We start from the raw sequence: 16,852 nt of genomic DNA on the forward strand, positions 1-16,852 counted from the left end.
TCAACCTTTCAAAACAAGGCGCACGCATGGCGGTGTGGAGGAACGAGAGCAGGGGAGGTGAACAGGCCTCTGCTCAGTCTCTTTAATTAAGCGCTTTGCGCCGAAACAGGAAAAATGCTGCCTGTTGTGTGCCGAAAATATGATTATGGAAGCGATTATTTTTCTTGGTGGCTTTTTATTATTTTCCAAGTTCTCTGCCCTGGACGGGTATCACATACATGATTTCATAACAGGAACACGCTGTGAAAGCCACAGAAACAAAGCCCCCTTTATTCTAATTGTGTCCGAGCCTTGTCAATGTCCGGCTAGTGAAAGGGCCCGTGATTGGTGAATGGACTCTCCGAAGATTCGGGTGTGGAGCTGGGGGGAGGGAGGGGGAATTGCATTCGTTTTGTCATTATCATAATATTTCAGTCCACTAAGGCTCTTCTCGGTACTGAAGCACAACCTGGCTTGTCATGTTGGCGGGTAGTTACAAATGTTTCTGAGAAGCCAGGCAATGCTCAGGGGCAAGACAATGCTCCCTACTCATGTCAAGAGTGACGTCTCTGAAGCCACAGGGGCCATTCTCCCCTGTCCTATGAGGTTGCTATGAGTCGGCTTGGACTTGAGGGTGATGGTTTGGTTTGGAATCTCCGCAGGAGCCGCTCACCGGGGTTTTCCTCCACAGAGTCACCAGGCCTGAATGCCAACCACGCCACGCGTCAGCTGCCAGGCACTCGATGATTGCACCTTTGGGAGTCCATAGCTGAGGGAGCTTCAAAAGTTCGTGGAAAAATGGAACTAAATAATGATTGGATTTCTCCACAAACTTTTGGAAGGTCTCTTTTCCAGAAGTCTCCAAGAGAAGATTAGTCTTCCAACGGGGCAAAAGTGGGGTGTCCCCAATGTGACCTGTGAGGAAAAGCCTAAGGATGGATATTTCCTGGACTGCTGGGGAGGGGAGCCTCGGGCACTGTGTCTCTCTGGCATGTTGAGCTTATCCCTGTTCCCCACAGTAGAATGAGAAGTGGCCAAACATGTGAGCATCGTCAGCCACATACTATCAAAAAGGGAAATCAATGTTTATTTATACTATCAAAAATGGAAATCAATGAACTACTTAACCATATCAGATTCACTGGAGGAAAAAAAGCTATATCCTAAGGAAAGATCATGCCACCATTTAAGTCTCATTTTTAAAGAAAGTAGCCATTGATTTTTGCACCAACTTGGATGCACACATATCAGTGATCATGTAGTTGAAGCATGGTTGGGCAACCTTGGGTTCCATTAGTCCCAAGGTCACCATAAGAGTAAGCTCAATGCTGATTAATCACAACAAACACATATGCATGCCCCTAATTAAAATATACAGATATAAATATGAACACACATAAGCAATGTGATAAATGTGAAAACAGTTTAGATATGAAAGAAAATGGTACGGCGTACAAATTAAGAATGCTGTTTCAAGTAGACATTGTTCTAGTAAAAAACACAAAACTTAAACTCACTGGCACCCAGTCAATTCCGACATAGTAATGCTACAGGGCACAGTAGCGTTGCCCCAGAGGGTTTCTGAGACTGGAACTCTAGGTGGAAGTAGAAAGCCTCATCTTTCTTCCTCGGATCAGCTCGTGGTTAGCATCCCAATGCATAACCCACCAGGGCTCTTGGTTGTTCTCAAGGGTAACCTAGATTACAACAGTCCTCTGAGTAGGTTGTCTAAACTAACCTAGATTATAATAATCCCCTGGGCAGGTAGTATTGTAAGCTTCATTTGATGGATGAGGAATGGGCATACAGAAAGTTTAGGGAATATTTCAGAAGAAGCTGTTGGAACGAAGGAGTAACAGGGAGGGAATTGGAACTTGGCCCCAGAATCGAGGTTCTGACCCCATATATTATGTGGCAAAGAGGATATATCAGAACACCAACTGTGGTTAATTTGGGGAGGTCTATTTTGGGGAGGCATCCATTCCTTGATTATATGTTTTATAAGTCAAATGCTCTAAATTAATTGTATTTAGAGTTTTGGTTTTAATTTTTACTTTATCATCAGCCCATGATGCCTGGAGGTGGGAATGCCCACTGATCACTACTATAAATTATTATAACTATCGGGTCACCTTGGCAGATATATTCAAGCCCATTCTGGAGCAATGAAGTCAAGATCTATGAGTGTGGGTCCTCTTGTGAGCATTTCCCCCCCCAAAGACTCCCCAGATGATTTCACTGTGTAGTCCATATCAAGACTGGTCTCGACTGTCCATCTCACTCACTTCTGCTATCTCAGCAACACATCTTTTCATTGGTGCTGATGATTAACTTTATGAATGTAGCAGTTATATATTTTAGGCATCTCAGATAAAGAACAGAAGCAAACTAAATACATAAATGATGTGTTCCTGCCAAAGCCAAACGAGGTCACGGCTGCTCCACAAGCAGAGGCTGTGTGATGGTTCTGAACCAAGAGAAGCAAGCTAAGGGTGTGTGGAGTCGTGGCATGAGTGCTTGGCGTCAGACACAAGACCACAGGTCCGGGCCCTGTGCAAATAGCGAAGCAATTTCTGTAACACATGATTACTCCCGGTGTGCCTTTTGGTTTGAGTCTAATTTGTGAATTTGTTTTGGTTTTGTACTGATGAAAGACTTATAAACAAACAGAGGGTTATTATTGGTTGTCCACTGAAGTGCTAAGCCTGGCTTATATTAAAGCAGTATTGTAGTAATAAGAACATTTTAAAACAGCAATGGAGCAAGTCCACAGATTCCACAAATAATGGAGTAGCAGGAACATGATTCAAGGAGCCTGTGAGGCGAACGCATCCTGTAGGGTGTCTAGGTGAGCTGGAATCAACCTGACGGTGCACAGCAACTCACGGAAGATCCGTGGCTTAAATCTACCCAGCAACGACCTGGACGAAGGCCTGGCCAAATGTTTCCATAAAGGAAGACGCAACAAAGATAACCCTACTGTAATACATGGGCAGACACTACAGCAGCCAGTAACAACAACATGAAATGTTGTTCAAATGCATCAGACGTGGGAGGGGAGTTCACAGTATCCAAAACCACGGGCCTATGAACTAGCTCGACTTGGCCGATGTCACCTCTGAACCCTAGGAAAGGCGGGACAAAATGATCTTTGCGTCTCGGTCGGGTCAAAGACCTTAGGGAGAAACTTCAGAAGCCCCTTGGCACAGTGGTGAAGTACTTAGCTTGTAACCAAAAGGTTAGGAGTTGAAACTCAGCAGCAGTTCTGTGGGAAAAAGGGCTAGCCTCGCACACCCCTGGTCCTGAAGGTATCATCCACCCTGGATTCCCTGTGTCTCCAGCTCCTATCTGCACCAGTGTACAACCTCTGCTCTATCCAGACTTGCAAGGTTGAATTCGGATCATGGTAGTGGAGGGGTGGGAGGAGCATTTAGGAACTGGAGGAAAGCTGTATTCTTCATCGGTGCTACATCGCACCCTGACTGACTCATCTCCTCCCCTAGACCCCTCTGTGAAAGGGGGAACCGATTACAAGGATCTACATGTGACCTCCTCCCTGGGGGGACAGACAACAGAAAAGGGGGCGAAGGGAGACGCCAGATAGGGCAAGATATGACAAAATAATAATTTATAAATTATCAAGGGCTCATGAGGGAGGGGGAACAGGGAGGGAAGGGAAAAAAGAGGACTTGATGCAAAGGGCTTAAGTGGAGAGCAAATGCTTTGAAAATGATGAGGGCAAAGAATGTACAGATGTGCTTTATACAATTGATGTATGTACATGTATGGATTGTGATAAGAGTTGTATGAGCCCCTAATAAAATGTTAAAAAAAAAGAAAGAAAGAAAAAGGGCTGGCAGTCTGCTCCCACAAGGATAGCGATGCAGGAAGCCTCATGGAGACGGAGACCCTGTCCTACAGGATTGCTGCAAGTCAGGAAAGGCTCAACAGGATCGTTTGTTATTCCTTTTGTTTAAGTTAAGAAGAACATCGTAACTTATTCCACAGACAGAGAAACCAGGGTTTTACAAATAGGGAAGAGGGCATAACATTCATGTGCCACTCTCATGTGCATCACTAAACATGGCCCATTTATTGAAATGACTATCAGTCACAATGACTCTGTGAGCCAGGTATCTGTTACCTGTAGACACGAGGCTCCAGAAGACAGCTTAACAAACTTCGCTCCTCACACCACAGATAAGTGGCAGCATGGCTTCGCCTAGATCAGTGGTTCTCAACCTGTGGGTTGAGACCCCTATGGGGGTCGAATGACCCTTTCACAGGGGTTGCCTAAGACCATTGGAAAGCACATATTTCAGATGGTCTTAGGAGCTGAGACGCCGCTTCTCTGTCCATCTCAAGGCAGACTGCCCACATGCAGACACACCCACATACAAGTACGCAGCATCAAGACGGTTACCCATGCTACACCATGCTTGAAGACAAAATTACATTCATTTGTAAGTAAAAATAAATATTTCACAATATATAATTACATATGGTTTTGGGGATTAATCACTATGCTTTAATTTTGTTCAATTTCTAACAAGGAAAATCCTGCATATCAGATATTTACCTTACGATTCATAACAGTAGCAAAATGACAGTCATGAGTAGCAAGGAAAATCATGTTATGGCTGGGGGTCACAACAACATGAGGAGGTGTATTAAAAGGTCACGGCATGAAGAAGGTTGAGAGCCACTGACCTAGATGTTAGGCCTCTGGTGATGACAGTTCCACATTACGTTCTCAGGATATTAACTGAGGGTAACAGGTCTACGTAGGGCAACCCCGGAACTTAAGAGTGGGGAAAGACTCCAGTCTTCAGTCTGCTGCCTTCAGACTCAGTCAGTCTTCGAGAGAAGGAGAGGATGAACCATTTAATAACTACATTTCAAAATAATGACAGTAGGCAAGCTCCCTGGAGAGGATGCTTGGTGTTATGAAGAACCCAAGAGGCAATACAATGCCATCTTCTCCGCCAATGAGCATGCCTGTCGACCTGCCCTGTTGCTATTTCCAAGAATGGGCCCTTCAGAAACCTTCGCTGTTGATTGTACACTTAGTGTGTGCAGTCACTATGTCTAAAAAAATGTTTTCTCATCTAAATATAGGGATTCTCAGAGTTGTCTTATTTTTTGAACTTGAGAAATACAAACGCTCTAAGAAATCATCTAACAATACAGAAAAGGAGAAAACACTCCAGCTCAGGAGAGATGAATTATTCTTTGTGATGAAAAGTTGTTATAATTAATCATGAAATAAATGCATCAGACAGGAGTGGCCTTGAGGGAACACACTTAAGAAGCAAATGAGATTTCATTAGCTTCAACATTGCAAGTGTCATCTGGACAGCCAGATGACGAGACACACCATATTAACAAAGAATCCGATGACAGACAACCGGCCCACTGTGTTTACATTTACTACCCTCACTTGCCTTACGGTGAACTAGGTAATAGGGCTCTTCTAGCCCTAGGCTTTGTGACTCCCACCCAGCAACTGGGTGTCTTTTTGCATTTCCTGATGGTTCTGGGTAAGAGAAGGTGGGGAAGGATGCTGCCAAGATTCAGTTGTGTGTGATGGGGAACGGGGTCAATTGTGATTATCAATGCTTGGAACTCTAATGGTTGATTTTACCATTCTGCTGGGTAGAAAATGAGTCATCTCAGATGCAGAAAGAAGTGTGGATTCCACTATCAGCAAGGGAGAAGGTCCAATAATGAGGCATGTCCCTTGGACATCAAGACCCATGCATAATGAACCCCTTTGTCTCAAGAGACAGCTATGGTTCCAGAGGAGTGATGGAGGAGTGGCAGAGGCATGGTTACAGCAGAACCACGAGACAGAGTAAGCGATGGAATGGTGGATCCCCCAACCCAAAGACCAAATACAGTGGTGTACATTTAGTTAGGAGGCTGGTCTATGGAGTACGGTGCCTCCAGGCACTTAATTAGGGGAGCTAGGTTTGTTGGCTCACGGGCTAGAGCTGAGTGCCTTTGGGCTAAGACATGGCAGAGTAGCAAGCCCTTTAGGCATTTATTGGTAGCCCTATCAGAACATTGTAACTACTGAGCAGGGTAGACCACAGAGATCAAAGACGAGAGAGGCCTGCACGTGGTCATACCTAAAAAGGGGTGGTCTTTCCGAATAATTGTATCCCGAGCTATGGGAAACTGAGGACTGGGGCAAGAGTGTATGCAGACAAATTCTCTCTGCTCCTATATAAGGAGTCTGGGAGGCCAAGAGTCTGGTGGAGGGATGCCTTCACGCTTGTGAGCTGGAAATGAACCCCAGTCACATTCTCCTAAGTAAAAGTTATTCCCCACAATGTGGTTCCATGACAATGCCAGTTTTTAAGATGCTTCTTGCAAGTGCATGGTTCTTACTATAAACTTAAAGGTTATCTGCCATTGAGATCAATCAGACCCTGTTGTCTGCCCAACCCTAAGTGCGGCCCACTCCCATCTGAAACTGATCACAGATTGTTCCTCTGGAGAAGGGCTCAGGAATATCTAAGGTCAAGCTAGCTCAGGGAGAACCGAGGTTGAGCTGCCAACTTAATCCTAGGACCTGCCCATCCTGTCACATATGTGCCTTCCTGTCACTTGTATGCCCCTAGTACATCCCCTTCCTATCACATGTATGCCTGTAGTACATACCCTTCCTATTACGTACATGTGTGACGTGGCTTAAATGCTTGGTAATTATATAAGCCTGTCGGAGAATACATTAGCTCTCTCTATGGTGCCAGACCCCATGTAAAGCATGAGCCCTTGCATGCCTTCTCGGTTGTCCGTTAGTTCTTTCCTTTGGATTACACGCCTGCTCCTTAGGACCCTATCGGTTGACGAGGCTGGTCCCCCATACTGGGCACCAGCAAACTATCAAATTCCCGAATACACCCCATAATTGCGAGTATGTTTTATGAGTTCTCTTCAGACACTGCAATGAATTATTGAACCCAGCTGAGTAAGGAGTGATGTAGGACAGGGGATTTGTGTAAGCATTGGCAAGGATGGAAGCAGGTTTGACCTCAGCCTCGTCAAAATCAGTCTTGGGCAGCTGGTGTTGATAATGGTGATTCTCCTCCCCTCCCCCCCCCTTGTGTAGCTTGATCAGGTTGAATGACACTCCTATCATTCTTGTTTCAATGCTTCTGTGTGATATTCCATACATCCCCCATTTTTTTTGCTGATGGAATAACAGGGATCATATTTTAAAGATGCTGCCATATTTCTTTCGAGAGTCCCATGTACCTTAACTCTTCCATTTGGATTTTTAAGATCCTAGAGTTTCTTGGTTCCTCGATTTTCTGTGTTACCACATAAAATGAAAGAGAACGGATGCCTGGCAATCCGTGCTGCATGAGCATGTAATAAAATTTACAATATTGCTCCGGCAAAAGACACTTCAGGAGCAACAGATGGTGGCACAGGTATTCACAGGCACGGGGAAGCTTTCTGGGGCGCTGCAGGATTGCCGGGGGTCCGAGCAAACCAAAGGGGCACTAATAACAGGAAGGAAAAGGGGAGCTGAATGAAGGTCTGTTGAGTCCACACGGAGCTGGTTGGACTGTGTCTGTGGAATGAAGTGTGTCCGACTCTTTGGAATTACTAGGTAACATAAAGTACTGCGTCCATAAAGGAGTTTAGAGAAGAAGTAGCAATAACTATTCGATTGAACTTGAAGACCAACTCTGGTGCTTTCTAGCCTTGGGTCTATAATTCTGCTCAAATGCTTGGCTTGGCCTCCATCTTACAAGACCAAAATCAAAAACAGACTCACTGCCATCGAGTCGATTCTGACTCCTAGCCACCCTACAGGACAGGGTAGAAGTGCAACTCTTTATAGGAATAGAAAGTCCCATCTTTCTGCTGCGGGGCAGTTGGTGCTTTTGAACTCCTGACCTTGCAGTTAGCTGCCCAACTTGCAACCACTACATCACCGGGGCTCTCTTTCAATCTTACAAAGGGATCACTTATTCCACTGTGCAAACAGGCCATGTTAAATACACACAATAGGATTAATCCCACCTTGTGGAGAACGGGTCCATTTCTAAGCAAACAGGTGAAGGTGGTCTCCCGTGGGATTCAAAGTCTGGCAATGAGGTCATTCCTTGAAGCAGGATATAAGGGCCGATCGCACAGAGGTGGAGGGGGCTCTCGCTACATCAAGAAGAGCCTAGAGTAGAGCCCATCCTTTGGACTGAGTCCCTGTGCTGAGAACCTCCTGGACACAGAGTGGGAGAACTGTAACACCGAAGATGACACAGGATGGTGAGAACCAGCAACCACCTCAGTGGAGCACAGTGGCAGGAAGAGAGCAGCCATGGGCGCAGTGGGAATCAGCAGACTGCAGTGAGGTGCCTCGTGGGCTTGCTGGCTTACAGAGCAGAAGAAAGTTGAGCACTTTGTGGTAGGAGGCTTCCTCGTGGACTAGGGGGCCTCTGGACACCTGTTAGCAGAGCTAACAATAGCTGAGTCTCTTGCCTCATAGCTGCCCTGAGGTCTGGCACTGCTGGGAGAAGGGACACCTGCCTGTAGGCATGGTTAGAGACAGGCTGCCTGCAGGCATGGCTGAAAAGAAGCTGAGAGCTGTTTGGGTTGGAAGAAGTTCTCCTTAAAGGATTGCATCCTGTCTCCTGGGTTGTATCCTATTACAGGATCAGGTTGATCCTGAGCCTGAGGGGAAACCTGTTATTGCCTACTCAACCACATAATCATTAGTAGGATGTGTGAGGTGTGGACAGACATATCACTGACCTCCAACTCACAGCCACAGACTCGGTGCTGATCCTGATTCCCAACCCCCTCCAAGATGTAGACCAGCTCAGATGGTAGATCAGAGTCCAGCTTAACATTGTTGGGCTGCAAGCAGCAAGGCCAGCGGTTCAAAATCACCAGCTGCTCCATGAGAGAAAGATGGGCTCTCTACCCCAGTGGACAGCTACAGTTTCGGAAACTCACAAGGGCAGTTTTCCCCATTCTGTGAGGTCACTGTGAGTTGGCATCGAGTTTTTAATAGAGGTATACCCATTGAATGTTGAGGGGTGCGTTTTTCTGAGCCTTTAAAAACATGTCTTCAAAGGGCTATGCTCCCACAAATACTCTGGGTGATACAAATAGTGTGCTGGCTGGTAATGAAAAGACTGGAAGTTCAACTCAACCCAAAGGCCTTCTGGCCATCTAGGTGGATGTGGACGGGGGGGGGGGGGGGGGCAGGGGGAGGGATTAGCCATTGCAAAGCTTGTAATGCACAGCTCAAGTCTGACCCCTCAGAGTTATCATGGGTCAGCATCAACCAGATGGGAATCTCAAAGGCATTCTAGGTTTTGGCAGGGAGTGTGTGTGTGTGTTGGCGGGGGGGGGGGGGGGGGGAGGGCCCCGGGGGGGAGGGTCCCGGATGTTTGCAGATGTCAAGGATCAGGAGAAACCATTAATGAGTGAAGCCCCCAGGGGTATCACCAGTTTTTATTCAAAAAAAATCTCCCCAACCCAACCATTGCCATCTAGTCAATTCCAACTGACGGTGGTCTAGTGGGTACACATTGGGCTGATAACCCTGAGGTCAGCAGTTTGAAACCACCAGCTGCTCCATGGGAGAAAGAAGAGGCTTTCAGCTCCTGTCAAGGGTTACAGTCTGGGAAATCTTCAGGGGGCAGTTCTACCCTGTTTTATAGGGTCATCGTGAGTTTTCATTCAAGCCTTCTAATTCTAAGGTGCAAATTACAATCAATGATTTTCAATGAGATAAATCTTGCTTTCAAAGATTTCTAAGCGTAATTAAACCACACAATTGATAAGAGCAGCAGAGGGTAACAAGTTACCATCTCTATTTATTTTATATATTCTGAGGACTTGAGTTTCTTTTTTTCTTTCCAGCCTGGATGGGAACCTTTGAACTGAAATAATAAATATACCAAGAAAAGGCGTAGACCGTTCGAGTGAGAGGGTTTCCTCCAGGGTAATGGTAGCTCTCATGGCTTGAGACAGTGCTGGGTTCCATGAGCTGCCCTGGACATCTTACATCCCCTTCCCCTGCCTCCACCAGGAACCCAGACCGAGAATAGATTTATTTTTCTCTCTAATTAACAGCTTAAAGTGATCTAAATCTGGAGTGCACCTGAAAGCCTGACACAGTCCTGAGTGGGCATGCATCATGAGACAAGGCTATCACATCCAGTCAAGCGAAACACGGGGAACTCCTGTCATGAGCTGGATGTACACCGTGGTTACAACAGCAGACTGAAGCACACCAGGGATCATTTCAATGGCGCAGAGCCAGGCGACGCTTTGTTTGTAATACGTAAGGCCACAGGAGTTGGAGCCCCCCACCCCCCCACCCCCGTCCCACTAGAGATTGTGAATTCCAAGAAACAGGCTAGATCGTGTAGAGGGGAATGAGGACATCCATGCATGAAGAACTAAGGGACAATTCAGGTTACCGTGGGAAGCTGTGCCATCTATTTCTGTGCCTTTGGGGCCAAGCTCACAGCAGAAACTCAGTAAATGTTTACTGAATAAGTGAATGAATGAGGGAAATCAGTCAACCATGGGCTAAAGTGTGCAGGAGGCACTCTGAAGAAGGAGCGCGGTCCAGTGCAGGAAAGCTCTTTGTGGTCAAGACTTCCTCAATTGGTAGGGCTTTCCTGAAGAAGGTGGGGAAGCATGAAAGCTGTTTGAATTCCCATAAAAAGGAACTGAAGTCACCCTGGGAAAAGGTGCTGCAGTTCTGAGCTATGAGGTGAATGGCTGTGCAGAAAACCCCTACCTCCATTTGTAGGAGAAAAATGTTGCTCATCGGGACCCACCTATGATGATGCATGGCTCCTTTTTGATGAAAGAGACTCCCCAGGACTTTGTGTTTCAGGACCTCGCTCCTTTGGCCTCTGCTGTCCCAGAACAACACGGACCACAAGGAGACGTGCTCCCCAGCGGATCCGTTTTTCCCAAACGCAGCTTGCTTTGGTGGTCAGATTGGGTTTGCTGTTTTCAGGGTTCAGAGGGAGCTTCTGTTCTGTTACTGAGCTCATTTGACCTGCATTACTGTCCGGGATCAAAAAGACAAGCCCTTAGGCACCCGTACTGAGAGCAAAGGAAAACATTGCAAGGAAAAAGACAAAAGACCCACAATCACTGTAAGCCAAGTCAGTTTTCAAAGCTTTGCATTTCCAAAATAATGGCCCAGCCTCTCAGGAGCAAGGAGGCTCCCAAGAAGAGGCTGAGCCAGGGTGTAGTACAGCACCGAGAGCACACGTACTGCTCCTCTAGTTCTTTCCTGCGTCCTCCCTGCCACTGTCATGACCCCAGTTCTACCTCACAAATCCGGCTACGCTGGCACAGGTAAGAGCTCTTGACACGCACAATCCCTGAACAGCAGTGGGAGTAGCAATACCATGAGGAGGGAGAAAGGGAGAACCAAATGCAATAAAGGACTCCTAAACAAACCCCACCCAGGGGTCCGAATAACAGAAACATGAATGAAGGGAGACATCAAACGGTGTAAGCTATTAACATAATAATTCATCAAGGGTTCACCCGGGTAGGAAGGAAAAAAAGAGGAGTTGCTACCTACCCAGGGCTCAAGTAGAAAGAAAATGTTTTGAAAATGACAATGGTAACATATATACAAAGGTGCTTGATATGATTGATGTATGGATTGTTATAAGAGCTGTAAGAGCAAACCGCACCCCCCCGCCCCCGCCCCCCGTGTCCCGCAAATGATTTCTTCTAAGAAGGAAAGAAGAGGCTGAGCAGGAAATGAAGGAACCCGGCCGAGCAGAGTACGAGGAGCGTGAGAACAGCCCCGTGGAATTCCACGGCAGTAGGAAGCTGCAGGGCTCAGGTATTGGTGACAGTCTTAGCTAAAAGATTTCTTAATGAGGGCTGAACATTCCCCCCTTCCCCCTGGGGGTCAGGAACCCTGCAGCTAAGGAAATCCATCCACCAACTAACCACATGCTAAATAGTGTGGCAAAGGATACCACACTCGAACCAACCTGGCTGCCAGGGAGTCCCCTCTGACTCACGCTGACCTCCAGTGTCCCAAAGCAGAGCTGCTCTGATGGTGTTCTGCGCTGTCGTCATGACGGAAAGCAAACCACTCGGCGTTTCTTCCATGGAAACACAGTGTGGGTTGGAACCAATGGCTTTGCGTTTTTAACAGCTGCACACAAACCTCTGTGTACTACCCAGAGATCTTGCACCAACAAGAACTAAGATGGTCAAGAGAGAAAAACTTCTTATGAAAAGTTTGGGGACAAAAGCGTTGCCTTTTCCCATACATTATTAAAACAAAAACATTCATCTCCCTAGGAGAAGGTTGAACCCAGGAATGGGCTTGTGAAACGAAAGGAAATCAGTTTTTATGATCAGATTCAGAAGCGCCGTCTCTGTTGATGACACAGAGAGAGCCCCGGTGGTGCAGTGGTTAGAAGTTGGGCTGCGATCGCAAGGTCAGCAGTTTGAAACCATCGGCTGCTCCATGATATAAAGGCGGGACTTTCTACTCCCCTAAGAGTTCGCAGTCTCCGAAACCCACAGGGCCAGTTCTACCCTGTCCTATAGGGTCACTTTGAGTCGGCATCCACCTGTTAGCAGGGAGTTTGTTTGGGGTTTGGTTGATTATACAACCTTGGCTAATTTCACTTCCTGTTTGGGGTGTGTTTTCTTTGTTAAAATGGGAACAACGTCTTAATACTTGTTAGGCCTGCTGTCCCTGATGTTGACACACTTCCCTCAGTGAGCCCGTGAGCTTGTGCCAGCCTTTGCCAAAGAAGAAGCAGGTTCAGGACGGGGCAGCGTTCAGCCGGTGGCACTGCTCCCAGGACCCTCATCCCACAACGAGCCATGGTGGGACCGGGACCCTCCAATGTCCATGACAAGTGGCTCACATGAAAATCACAAGGCGTGTGAGTGGGACCAGAAACTTCAATGGTACAATAGTCACCCTCTTCGTGACCGAGGGGGTGATTTTCCACGTAACTTCATTCTGCAATTCAGTCCCTGCCTCGTGTACAGATGCCCACTGATCAGTTGATTAGTGAGTGGTTGCTGAGATTGCCATGGTGCGATACAGGTGACCGGCACGGGGTAGTAGCGGGAGAAGTGGGGACTTGTTTGTCTTCGCTCTGGAGCTGTCACTCCTGGGCCCACGGGAAGGGATCAGCACTCGTCATAAGAGAGTGACACCCTAGAGGCAAGGAGCAGGGGCTGGTCCTCTGGTAAGACTGTGCACGCCATCACCACAAATTCAGCCCCACGGCTGAGAAGAGGGAGCCTGGTGGAGTGGATTTAGTCAGACACGGAAGTAGACCTGTCCCTTCCCACTAGTGGTGACTTCCATATGAGTGGGGCTGGGGCCGACGTGGGGGCAGGCTAGGGACATGGGGTCTAGGCGAAAGACATCTGCCGTGCAGTTGACAAGCAATGGGTGAGCTTCAAGTTTCCCGGGCCGAGGAGCCAGTGTTGAGTTTCAAGGCCTTAAGTGGCTGGGAGGAGTGGGGGTACTAATTCGGGCCACACCATAGTTTCCATCTGGGTGACCTGGAGTGACTCTGCATGCAGCAGCCAACCCCACAACAAATGTAGCAGATGCCGCTCTGAGCTCAGCTTTCTGAAATGAAAGCAGGAGGGGCGAGTTGAGGAGGACTCCATAGACCAGAGGGAAACTGCTTCCTCTGTGGGACCAGCGTAGGGCGTTCTGCAATCTTCAGGTTGAAGAACAAATGCTCTTTTGCTCTGCCGTTTTATTTCTAGTTTGATCTCTGAGTGAACAGTATGTTTCAGCTCGTCCATTTTGACAAGAGTCCTGGTCAATCTGTCTCAAATATGATCCCTTCTTTATGATCGGAAGCTCGGTAGGGGCCATTTCTTTACGTGGTTGCTTAATCTACTTACTCTCTAATGTATCAACAGATACGTCATACCCTATTTCAGTTTTTCAAAATCTCCAAGATCTACGAAAGAAGGCAAATATGCCAAGAGGTGCAGGGCATTGCAAGGTGGGGGTGGGGAACCATTTGATTCAATGTCCACTTTAAAACTCATAGGATTTGACTAACACAGTCATGTTGGTTTTTCCTTCATCATTTATCTATAAGAATACAAGTTCCCACCATCAATTCAACTGTGACTCCTAGTGACCCTGTAGCACAGAGTAGAACTGCCCTTTTGGGTTTCTGAGACTTTAAACCACAGATCTCCAAATTTATTTGGCCTATCTGCCCCCTTTTCATGCAAAAACCAAAAAATTACTCGGCAGCCCCCTGACAATGAAATGCTTTGGTACTATAGCTCCTAATCCAGAATTAAATAAATTACTCAGCAGCTTCCTGACAATGAAACACTTTGGTACTATAGAACCTAATCCAGGACAAAAAAAACCCAAAAAAACAACAAACTACTCAGCATCCCCCTGACAATGAAAAAAAATTGGAACTATAGCCCCTAATCCCTAATCCAACACGTAACGATTTACGTGTTGGGCTGCACTCTGAAAGATCAGCAGTTTGAACCCCCAGCCACTCCATGGGAGAGAGATAGGACTTCCTACTCTGGCTGCCAGTTACAGTGTCGGGCACTCGGAGTGGCACCTCTACCCTGCCCTATACGGCTCCCATGAGTGGGCATCAACTCAATGGCAGTGTTTGTTGTCTTGGTTTTAGACAGTTCCAGTGTCCCTCCCTAATGGGCAGATGGACCCGCTTTGGGAAGAGGACAAAGTAGAATTGCCACTGTGGGTTTTCAAGACTGTACATTCTTTTTGTTTTTCTGCAGCATCTTCTTTTTTTAAAATTGTTTCATTAGGGGCTCATACAACTCTTATCACAATCCATACATACATCAATCGTGTAAAGCACATTTGTACATTCATTGCCCTCATCATTCTCAAAATATTTGCTCTCCATTTAAGCCCCTGGCATCAGCTCCTCATTTTCCCCCTTCCTCCAAATTCCCCCTCCCTCATGAACCTTTGATAATTTATAAATTATTATTTTGTCATATCTTGCCCTGTCCGACGTCTCCTTTCACCCACTTTTCTGTTGTCTGTTCCCCTAGGGAGGAGGTCACATGTAGATCCTTGTAATCAGTTGCCCCTTTCCAACCCACCATCCCTCTACCCTCCCAGTATTGTCACTCACACCATTGGTCCTGAAAGGATCATCTGCCCTGGATTCCCTGTGGTTCTGGTTCCTATCTGTACCAGTGTACATCCCCTGGTCTAGCCAGACTTGCAAGTTAGAATTAGAATCATGATAGTGGAAGGGGTGGGGTGGGGATAAGAAGCATTTAGGAACTAGAGGAAAGTTGTATTTTTCATCATTGCTACATCGCACCCTGTCTGGCTCGTCTCCTCCCTGAGACCCCTCTGTAAGGGGATGTCCAGTGGCCTAAAAATGGGCTTTGGGTCTCCACTCTGCACTCCCCCCTCATTCACTATGGTAAGATTTTTTGTTCTGATGATGCCTTATACCTGATCCCTTCAACACCTTGTTATCACACTGGCTGGTGTGCTTTTTCCATGTGGGCTTTGTTGCTTCTGAGCTAGATGGCCACTTGTTTATCTTCAAGCTTTTAAGATCCCAGATGCTATACCTTTTGATAGCCGGGCACCATCAGCTTTCTTCGCCACATTTGCTTATGCACCCATTTGTCTTCAGCGATCGCATCATGACTGTATATTCTTACTAGAGAAGAAAATCTCATCTTTTTCCCACAGAGCAGCTGGTGGGTTGAACCAGCTCTGTGGTTAGCAGCTTGATGTGTAGCCTGTGACACCACCTGGGCTCCCTATCTGTACGGACACACTATTTTAAATGTGGGGCAGTGATTTGTCTTCATTTATGACATGTTTGCTCTTATGGTAAGTAGAGCGTACATGGCAAAGAAACATAACAAATATCCAGCAGTCCAAAGCAAAGCTCTCCTGTGTCATCAACTCACCAGAATTCAGCAAAATGATTGACTTGAGGCACACAAACTCCTCCCCCTGGAGGTTCATCATACGGAACCGAGATGACGTCGCCAACAGCATGTCGAAGATCTCCACCATTCCCTCCACACACTTCCCTTGGTTTCTGTGAACCCAAACAGGAAGAGAAACACGGTTACAAAGGGGGCTTTGTTCAGACACCATCTGACAAGCAACCACGAAACGTATTGCCTGGGACAAAGGGAGATGCAACATCATTTGATGGAATCCTTTCCCATCGATTTCCTACTCCATCAAACTGCTGAGGAAATGAAATGAAGACTATATTGGAAGATAAGCAGCTAATCAAACTTGACATGTAGTCTGTTTGTTTTTTCCTCTATCTTTTTTATCATCAGAGGCTATTCATGCATTTACACCCAACTTGCCCACTGTGTGTGCACAGTTCAGAAGGGAGAAGCTCAGAATGCATGCATGCCTCTCTGCAGAAGCCTGTGGGATCTCCCTGCTCTGCTTGCAGGGACCAAGCACTGTGCTCTCCGTTGTGTCATGATTTAAATCTTTCTCTGGGTGAAAGAAGGAGTCCTGAAGGCGCAGTGGCAAAGCACTCAGCTGATATAAAAAAAAAGGTTGGAAACCATCAGCAATTCCTTGGGAGAAAGGTGGCAGTCAGTCTCTAAAGATTAAACTCACTATCCTGGAATTGATTCCAACACAGTGCCCTGAGCTCTGGGGGTGTCTCCAGGTCAGCAGGTCAAAACCACGAGGCATTCCATGGGAGAAAGTTGAGCCTTTCTACTCCTGTGAAGAGTTAAAGTCTCAGAAACCCACAGGGAAGTTCTACTCAGTCTTTGAGGGTTGTTATGTGTCAAAATTGACAGAAGTTTGATGCTATCAATTTTTATTGGTGTAGATGGTCTCATCTTTCTCCCA

At 46.7% G+C, this 16,852-nt stretch overlaps 1 protein-coding gene across 1 annotated transcript in view; it reads right to left on the reverse strand.

Moving 5' to 3' along the window:
• ESR1 (estrogen receptor 1) overlaps positions 1 to 16,852 on the reverse strand; it is a 345,467-nt gene that overhangs the window by 26,895 nt on the left and 301,720 nt on the right. The window contains exon 6 of the mRNA XM_075554364.1: positions 15,931 to 16,064. Coding sequence (XP_075410479.1) covers positions 15,931 to 16,064 — 134 coding nt within the window. The remainder of the gene's footprint in view (positions 1 to 15,930; positions 16,065 to 16,852) is intronic.

The sequence above is a fragment of the Tenrec ecaudatus genome, chromosome 7 (assembly GCF_050624435.1).
Source record: "Tenrec ecaudatus isolate mTenEca1 chromosome 7, mTenEca1.hap1, whole genome shotgun sequence".
NCBI classification, from domain to species: Eukaryota; Metazoa; Chordata; class Mammalia; order Afrosoricida; family Tenrecidae; genus Tenrec; species Tenrec ecaudatus.